Genomic DNA, 9,498 nt, shown 5'->3' with positions numbered 1-9,498 from the left:
CAGCGCGGCCGCGGCTGGAGCCGGGGCCGCCGCCTCCATGCGGGGCAAGACGGTGATCATCACGGGGGCCAACAGCGGGCTGGGCCGGGCGGCGGCGGCCGAGCTGCTGCGGATGCAGGCCCGCGTGATCATGGGCTGCCGCGACCGAGCGCGGGCGGAGCGGGCGGCCCGCGAGATCCGCGACGAGGTGGGCGAGCGGGCGCCGGCCGAGGGCGGCGGCGAGCTGGTGGTCCGCGAGCTGGACCTCGCTTCGCTGCGCTCCGTGCGCGCCTTCTGCCACCGCGTCCTCCAGGTACGGCCGCGCGTCGCCATGGCTACGGCTGCAACGGCTGTAACGGCCGCCCTCCCCCCCCTGAGGGCAGCCCCTCGGCAGGAAGGCGGGAGCCCCTTCGGCAGCGGCGGCCGCGGGGAGCGGGGCCGGCCCGGGCCTCGGCGGGTCCAGCGGCTCAGCCCGGGAGGAGGAGGAGGCCGGGTGTGCGGCGGGGCCGCCGCCGCTGTTAGGGCGCCTTGGCTGTTAACCGGGTGTTGGACAAAGCGCAGGGCAGCGGCAGCCGGCTCTGCCTCGCGCCTTGGGCCTCGCCCCGGTGCCTTCCCCTCGSGGGCGGTCTCCTGCGGCGGGACTGGGAACGAGCACGGACGGATCGGGAGAACTTTGTAAAGTATTACGGTTTTATTATTCTTGTGGTTCCGTTTTTATCAGGCTTGGTTCCTCTTGCTGGCAGTCCAGTTTGGATGGTACTAGATGTTGCTGAGTTCTGCAGGATTTGAAAGGAGGGTGTCAGTAAATTAACCATGATTTGAATTAGTAACTTGAAGTGTAAATTTCAGATGGATTTGRACTGCTTTAGCATTGAAAAGAAAAAGCCTCTTTTTTTTTTTTTTAACAGGAGAGAAATATTTTGCCTTTTCTTTACATTTTTTTTAATTAACTTGACTTTACTGCTTTAAATTGGTATTACAGCTCAGCCCTGTCCTCAAAGGAGTAAAGGCTCACTTAAAGGCATTGCTCACAGTTACATCAGTCCTGCCTCCTCCTCAGGCTGTCCCTCACCAYGCATTTCAAATCTGTTGGCCAGTGCCAGCTGAATTTAGGAGATACAAATATTTATAATGCGTAGAGTTTTAACAGATTTTCTGAAAATTTGTGGTTRAGTAGAACAGACACATCCAATCAATTCATCTGACAAAAGTGCTGCTAGATGAGTTCAGCTTTACTTTAGACACCAGAGTTCAGACTCTCATCACATCTAGCTAACCAAACTGTGAGACACAAAGTCATAGGAAATCAAGCTTAATAAGTGCTGCACCTTTTTAGGTACTTAGAAGATACTTAAGTGCTGTGGAAAGAGGAGAGGAACTATATTCCATTAACTTTCAAATAACTTTTGCAAGACTTAAGTGTCTGAAAAAGTCAAGCCCTGTGTGCTTTAGTGGAACTCTCTGTGATCACGTACATGAATCAAGTGATAAGGTCTGATCTTCCTTTAGCATTCTAGGAATATATGCATATACAAAAGGATGTAAAACATGCAGAGTAAACACTAAAAAATAAATATTGTCTAATCTTTTAAAATTAAATTAGAATTAAAGTATAAAAAATCCAAAAATGTACATTGTTTAGTGTTTCTTTGGACTAAATGACTATACGAGAAGAAATGGGTGGAGAAACAGAGAGCACCTGTGTTTGCAGAGCACTGCTGATACTTCTGTTTTAATTTACATTTCTAAAGTAATCCCAAAAGTAGCTAATGGCAGAGGATGTGAGTTATTAYAATGTCCAGTTCAACAAATACTTTCCTTTTTGAGAAGAAGGAGGCTCAAAGACAGGTAGGGTGAGGAAACGATGCACTCCCACAGCTGAACTTAATCTGTGGAAGTTTTTCATTGCAGAACAGCAAGTAATCCATCTTTCACTCTTTAGCTTCACTGCAAAAAATAAAGGACTTGATGTTGGAATGCATCATGAAAAGTGGAGAGAAGTGGAAACAAGCTTCAGAAGCTAAAAGAAATAGCTTTGTCTCTCAAATTGATGTCTTGTACGCTTTAATGCAGTTGTTCATAGTAGCTGCCTGCTTAGCATTGGTCGCATTACTTCAGACTATTAAATCTGGAAGTCTCAGAATGTAGCTCGAGCAGAAGGCCTGCTCCTTGAAGTTTTAAGGCTTGCAAAATAAATCCYCAGGTCAGATGCTACAAGAAATATTTAAAGCAAATTTCTGCTCTATGGAAGAAAGTGGATGTGTCACTTTAATGAGCTATASATAATACCTATTGTAGATAATATTTGATTATATCCTTGTTTAGTTGTAGTAACTATTATGCCTCTTTGAGGGAAAAAACTGAGCCTGATGGTCTTTTGTTCATGTGTCAGGGACTCAATTGTATGAAATACTGAGCAACATCAAGTCCCACTGAAATCAATCAGAGGTTAAAGTATTTGATATTTTAGGCGTCTGATGCCAGCATCATTAACTGAATASCAAGTACAAACTCAGATTTTATTCTCTTTGAAGGCAAATGGGATAAATTTTACCTGGAGATTCTTTATTTTTTTTCACTAAGATGTTCCAAAGCAATCTCTGCTTACCACATTGGGTTTAAAGATTTAGTAGTAAAGAAAACATATGCTACTTTTTCTATACAATGGATGCATTTTTGTTAGTCACTCAAAAGTTTTTGCCAGAGATGTGTGAAAGTGCTGAATTCAGAGCTTATTTAAGAAGTTTGGTTTGTTTTGAAAAAATCATTGTTTGGGGAAAATTTGGAAAGAGTTCTGCACACTGTAGAATGTCTCCTTAATTCTTTGTTTTCTCCCAACCTGGTCCAGAAATACTGATCCATAAAATAGCATGTGCTGAGCGTGTAAAAATTTCAAGCCTCAGTCCCATAGACACACTAAGTTCTTAGACTCAACTACTAYGAAGCTTGTTCCTGCCCTGTTCAATTAGGATCATGAATGCTACTTTTCTATGACAAATTCTGCTCTGTAGTTATCACAAACCAGCCCAATGATGTGTAGAGAATTTTCAAGTGAAATCATGTTTAAAATCATGAGAACATTGTTTTGCAAAGTTTTTCATGAAATCTSCTTCCCAATGAGATGATGGCTCTACAAATTGACAGTTTCTGTTCAATAGTGAGGGTAATTTGGGGGACTAACTTTTTTTTTACATATTTGTTATCTTTGCATGGTAGAGCCCATACCCATGGCTGAGATTTACTGTAATTCAAATTATGATAGTGTGTAGATGCATCTGCTTTTGCAATTGGTAAGTTGGTAAAAATACTGCTTTTCAGAGGAAAATAAAATGCATTACAAAAAAGTTTTCACTGAGTTGTTATAYGAAAAGTTGTTCTTAGAGAAACAGATGATTGTGTTCTGCCTGTATTAAAAGTAGACTTAAACCTACTTAAAGATATTTAGATTTTAACTGAGGCRTATATTCAGTTTAGTAGTTTATTTCTTTTTTTCAGTAGTGCATTAAGAGAATATCAGGAAATTGCAATTTAGAAGACTAGGAGTAAAGTTATTTCTTTCTAACARTGATCAAAGAAACAAGTGTAATGGTATGTTTTGTATGACAATTTATAATAAAACTGAATCTTTTTTTTTTTCCTTTCCTGTTTAAAGGAAGAGCCAAGRCTGGATGTTCTGATTAATAATGCAGGGATATTCCAGTGTCCATATATGAAGACAGAGGATGGTTTTGAGATGCAATTTGGTGTAAACCACTTGGGTCACTTCTTGCTCACCAACCTTCTTCTGGGCCTCCTCAAAAATTCTGCTCCAAGCAGGGTTGTGGTAGTATCCTCAAAGCTTTACAAATACGGAGAAATCAACTTTGAAGACTTGAACAGTGAGATAAGTTACAATAAAAGCTTTTGTTACAGTCGGAGTAAATTGGCTAACATATTATTTGCAAGGGAGCTGGCCCGTCGATTAGAAGGGACAGGAGTCACTGTCAATTCACTTCATCCTGGGATTGTCAGAACAAATCTAGGCAGATAYGTGAATATTCCTTTCCTGGCAAAACCCCTATTCAATTTGGTGTCATGGGCTTTCTTCARAACACCTCTGGAAGGAGCCCAGACTTCTATTTATTTGGCCTCGTCTCCTGATGTAGAAGGTGTCTCAGGGAAATATTTTGGGGACTGCAAAGAGGAGGAACTCCTGCCCAAAGCCATGGATGACTTGGTTGCAAGGAAGTTATGGGATATCAGTGAAGTGATGGTTGGACTTTTGAAATAAGTGCCAGAGACTATCTGCTAAAAAGAATGCAGATAACTATGCAATACATATTTACAACAGTGTAATCCTCACCTTAAATGGTATGGGAATACATACTACTTTGCTCCTAGGTGTTAGATAGAGGAGTGATTTATGCTGGAATTTAKTTTGGAAATAAACAGTAATCTGTATTTAATAGAGAAGCATTAAAAAAAAATTCAGAGTTTCAGGGTGTGAGTATAATTTCTGATTAAATCTCTTTGGAAACCTGTGTTCTATAAATAAAAATCAAACACAACTGTGTTATGCAATATATATGCTTATTTGTCATGTTCCAATGCTTGTGGTCAAGTTGGACAATGCAGGATATTGATGGTGAAACACTTCTCCTGTATAAAGGCTATGAAAATTGATCCTAATATTAAYAATAGGATTGTTGTCTTTTTGAGCCATCATGATGACAAATGGAGTAAACAGTTTTACTGGTGTCTTACACTGTAATCCTTTAGGCGTGTGAGTGCTAGTGAAAGATTTGTCATCAGTGATATATAGTTCAGTGAACAAGAGCTGTTGAGCTCAGCTGTGAAGCACAAGTCAACTTTGTGAATAATGTTATTGTCATTCAATGAGCAGATATACATGGTGCAAGCAGGTTTTTTTCATGTGTGCTAAACTTGCTGTTTCTTGATATGCACAGACACCTTAATTTCTTTGAAAACTTAGTTGACCAATGTCTTATGGTCTCAGAAGCACTTTGTGTGCCATGAGTTGTGTCTGTGCAAAGTTTACAAAAAGATCTCAACCCCAACTAGACTGAAAAAAATAGGCTTTTCAATATGTGTTTGGTTTGWCTGATGGCACTTTAACTCAGTAATAAGATGAAATAAGTCTGTCTAATAAAGCTTAATAACACTCTTAAATAATAAAGAAATATTAAAAAAAAAGACTTAGCGGCATTCATTCTTTCATTGTGGAAGATATAATTCAGGAACCAGAGCTCTTAACRCTGTAGCTTTGTTTCACAGCTAAAAAATTCACTTCAATCAGTTTAGGGAGCCTCTCCTATGCTGAGTTAGCAGGATCAAAATGGGCCCCAAATAAATCGGCACAGCTCTATRTAACGTTCATGTATTTACYCTTTTTGAATTCMTGTAATTAATARAATCATATAAAATACTTAYSTGGCAGGGGAGACACCATGATCAGGCAGGTGGTTTTCTGAGGGTGAGGCTCATCTCTTGCACTCTGGGTATGCTGACCCCTGYGATTTCCCCAAATGTGGGAAACTCACGCATAATTTGTGGTAGTGGGGGAMTGCGTTTGTASTCTTTGCAGGTGGTTTAGCTCCRTTGRTTAGAGCATGGTGCTAATAATGGCAAGGTCACAGGTTGATCCCTGTAYGGGCCACKTGTTTGAGGGYTGGACTAGATGATCTCCAGAGGTCCCTTCCAACCTTACTGGTTCTATGATACTCAGTACGCTTCAAAGCACTCTGCCTACATAATGTTTATGACCTCTTGTTTTGCTTTGAATTAATAAAATATTYGAATAGTTAATTTAGGATAAATAGAATAAACAGAAAATGGTAAAGACTGATTTCTCCTAGGAAAACAAATTACTCAAGTGGTATTAGTAAGTGATGTATTTCATAGGTATTTATAAGTAAGTGATAAAAATCTGAGTTCTGAACTTCAGTCAGCACCYCTGTTTTTGAGACTCTTTCTCTGGTTGTTTAGTCAGACTCATCATTTTTTAACTTTAGCACAATGGAGTGGTACTCATCTCTCCTTCCCCTTTCCTAGCAAGGCCATATTTTGGGTGAGTAACTTCAGTGTGGGACGAGATCCCACTTTCATTGCAGAAAATCACAAGGCAAAGTAGGAAAAGCATGGTTTTTAAGCATGTTAAGTGTTGTACTGCTCACTGTAAGGCAAGGGGTAGAGAAGAGAATGTTGTTAAAGGGTAGTCTGAGTGTTAAAAAAAATCTCTTTTAAGTAACATTAGATGGAGGCTAATAATGTTTTTAGAGAAAAGTCTAGGCTTTGATCTTTATTGTTGCATTTCATGTTTTCATTCTAAATGCTTATAAGTAACTATGCCGTACTCTTGAAACAGCCCAAAAAAGAATTGAAAATTAATTAATGCATTTAGTATGCAGCATAAAGTAAAGCAAGGGAATGTTTTCATGAATTGCAGGTTGTCTTGGGCAACAATATGGAACACTTCTACCAAAGAACAAGGACATCCAATTTTAATGCTTTATATTTAGGGAGATACAGACAAGCTGAGCCAAACTTGGATTTGTATTGTCAATATTACTGTAATGATACTGAAGCAATATTATTGCATCGTTTCACTGAGTGAAACGAGTGCATACTTCTTGCAAGAGAAGTCTGAGATGCAAAGGTAGAGACAGCAGAAGATTRCTGGTCTGAAAATGCTGTGGTAAAGAACTGCAGTGAAGCTGTCTGAGGAACGTAAGAAYATATAACTTCACAGACTGAAGAACAAGCATATTTTATCCACTAGCCTTCAAAAGCAAATATAGATCTACAYAGAAATAAGAGATGTGATATAATAAGTACCAGCTGTGTGGTGTGACTATATAAGAAGTAATGCTTCATGCATCTACCTTTATTTCTGCAACGTTTCAAGAAAAAAAAAATTATCAAAAAATTACTATCTTCCTGTAATCATATCTAAATCACAGCCCTTGTCCTGTAGGACAGTGATTTCACGGTGTTCTTAATGAAATATAATATGCCTGAGTGAATATTGCCTGCAAACCTTTTGAAAGGATGGGTTGTTAGGAACAGTAGCATCAAAATGTAAGATTTTTTTCAACATTAGATTTAAGGAAAAATTGTCAAGTTCAAGGTTGAATGTAATTTTGTTTCTGTGGTCCAAAAAGCCTTGCTTGCTCTGTTAAGACTGCTGTTACTGTTTATGTGATATTTTTACTGTTCTAGTAGCCTCTATGAATTCTAGGCTTTATAGGGCAACAGCTCTTTGCACAATGTATGTAAGTGCAAAACCGAAGAGGAGTCCTTACCTCAACAAGAAGTACTGGTGACTTGATCAAGATYAGAGCTAATCATTTTGGCTAAGAAAGTTAGACTATACTCTTAGATCTTAGCTCAGATATATGTCCGTGGTTTGAGGATTGTCTGCTGAATGTCTTTCCTTGGAGCTGGAAGAGGGATGGATGGCTTGTTCCAGCCACTCCACTTCACTCCAGTATTGCAGTGCTTCCAGAAAGAGATGGCAAGCTCTCCATGTTACTGTTCTATAACCTATTTAATCCAGGTCTATTTSGTGCAGTAAAGCCAAGAGAGTCACGTTCCAGATACCTCCCTCTGCCATCRCCACCACTTGAGCACCACAACCCTCAAATAAAATGGTTTCCAATTAAGAATGGAGACTGTAAAMTGAAAAAGGAGTTAAAATTGGACCATAACCAGGCGTAATATGTAAAGTCCAGGGAAATGCAAAACARTATGTTTCACAGTTAAGGGCAGAGGCTGATCACATTGCTGACAGCTACATTACAAATATGCAATAAAGATACATTAAGATGATTTTTAGATCTGTGATAAACATACATGCTCAGAGGCAGCTCTTCTGAATGCCAAAACAGGCCTTCACTTCCWTATCTGAGACAGGGAGGTCACCATTGTAGTGGTGTTAAGTTGTCCATTTGCAAACAGTGCTCTAACATTCGTATTGGAGCCTTAGGCCAGCCTAAGCAATSAATGAAGTGCTTCTACGTGGCTCCATTTTACATTGATTAAATTTGTATTCTGCAACACATTGTAGACTAACAGTATTCTAAAAGGGTTATTTTAAAATCTGTATATGAGTGTGTGTGTGTCCGTGCAGGTACATGGGCAGGTGCAGTTTAATCTCTTGCTTGAAAAGACCAATAGGAAGAGCTGTCAGCAACTTCCTGAGGAATTGAAGGGAGGATGAGAGTTAATTGTTAGCCTGAGAGTGTCATCTGCTTCCTGGATTGACTTGACATGTGATGAGACGTAAGGCTCAGAGGCAGATATGTTGGATTTGATCTCTGTTGTGCTCAGTTGCTTAGGAAGTTACATCCAAGTAGACATATTCATTGTCTGCTTGCAGTCAGAAAACATGTAGGCACAGCTGAAGGAAGGAAAATTTTGCATGTAACAGATAAGGAAAACAAAGTGAGTTAAGGGGAATATTGCCAAAGTGCTTCAGAGTGACTTACTGATCTTTGGTTACAGTACTTTCAAAAGTGTCCCTGTAAGCAACTTGCCTCATGGTTGGATCATGGTTAGACTTTGAGAAAGAAATTGTTTCTACTCTTTTTTTTCTACAAGCCAGGCCTCCCTGCACACATGGTGCTATTATAGCTGAGGTTTCTGCCAGTGAACTAAATTGCAGTTGCATGTATTTATTTTATATGCCACATCTGTTTAAGTAAAGAGAAACTTACGTACATTTAAAAAAATACTGAGTCTGTCATCAATTTACCTTCCTTACCTTGCCACAAAGCCCAACATCTATCACTAGGCAAAGGGACAGCACTGTTCTTTTAGTTACTACAGGCAAAACAGCAGGCAGGCTTATAAACTCAGCGTGAGTYCTCCAGTAAAAATTCTCCATCTTAATGAGATAAATGATCAGTTTTTCCATGATGCAGTAAAAACAGAAGTATTTAAACTGTCCTCTCGTTCTGCAGTGTTTGCCTGGTTTGCCTAAGCTATGTGAATGCTTCACTGGGTTCAAAGCCAGGGCCTGCAAATGTGTAGTGTGATTGTGCTTCTGTTTTTAAGAAAATGTGGGTAATTCCCACTTCAAGCATACTTGATTTCTTTCCACCTAAGGCCATAAAGAAAATAAATAACTTGCAAAAGTCATACAAATAATTTTAAAATAGGAGGCCTGTTCCCTTTTTCACATAACTTTTTTCCAAACTAATCACTTAGAGGTGATTGACATGCAAAAAGATCCAGGAGGCATACACAGTTGAATTACTATTTTTGATCTGTGTCAGAATGGCACAGCTATTTCTCTTAACAGAAAATTGCTACCGCCCTCTGGACTTTTTACCTACCACTTCAACTACCACTAACAGCCTCCCTCCTGTTGTAGCTGGATTCCAATCTGAGAAATTAGATTTGAATATTTAATTGTTTCCAAATGTCCTGCATAACATGGAGAAAGGAATGCTTTCCTAATCACTTATTTTTGGGAAGGCTGGCACACTAACCACTAACAAGTTTAATAACTTTTTTTTT

At 39.6% G+C, this 9,498-nt stretch overlaps 1 protein-coding gene and 1 non-coding gene across 2 annotated transcripts; both read left to right on the top strand.

The window, feature by feature from the left end:
- RDH14 (retinol dehydrogenase 14) lies at window positions 1-5,172 on the top strand. Its single transcript, XM_085304875.1, has 2 exons — window positions 1-292; window positions 3,632-5,172. The coding sequence occupies exons 1-2, from the start codon at window positions 38-40 to the stop codon at window positions 4,247-4,249; spliced, it is 873 nt and encodes a 290-aa protein (XP_085161001.1). The 5' UTR covers window positions 1-37; the 3' UTR covers window positions 4,250-5,172.
- Window positions 5,173-5,401: 229 nt separating this feature from the next.
- Window positions 5,402-5,561, top strand: LOC146595887 (U1 spliceosomal RNA). The gene has a single exon (XR_014895836.1). It is a non-coding gene; the product is annotated as a U1 spliceosomal RNA (small nuclear RNA).
- Window positions 5,562-9,498: the final 3,937 nt, after the last annotated feature.

This window comes from Rhea americana, unplaced genomic scaffold (assembly GCF_003343005.1).
Source record: "Rhea americana isolate MKP2758 unplaced genomic scaffold, rheAme1 scaffold_211, whole genome shotgun sequence".
Taxonomy (NCBI): Eukaryota; Metazoa; Chordata; class Aves; order Rheiformes; family Rheidae; genus Rhea; species Rhea americana.
This window is presented reverse-complemented; position numbering and strand designations above follow the sequence as displayed.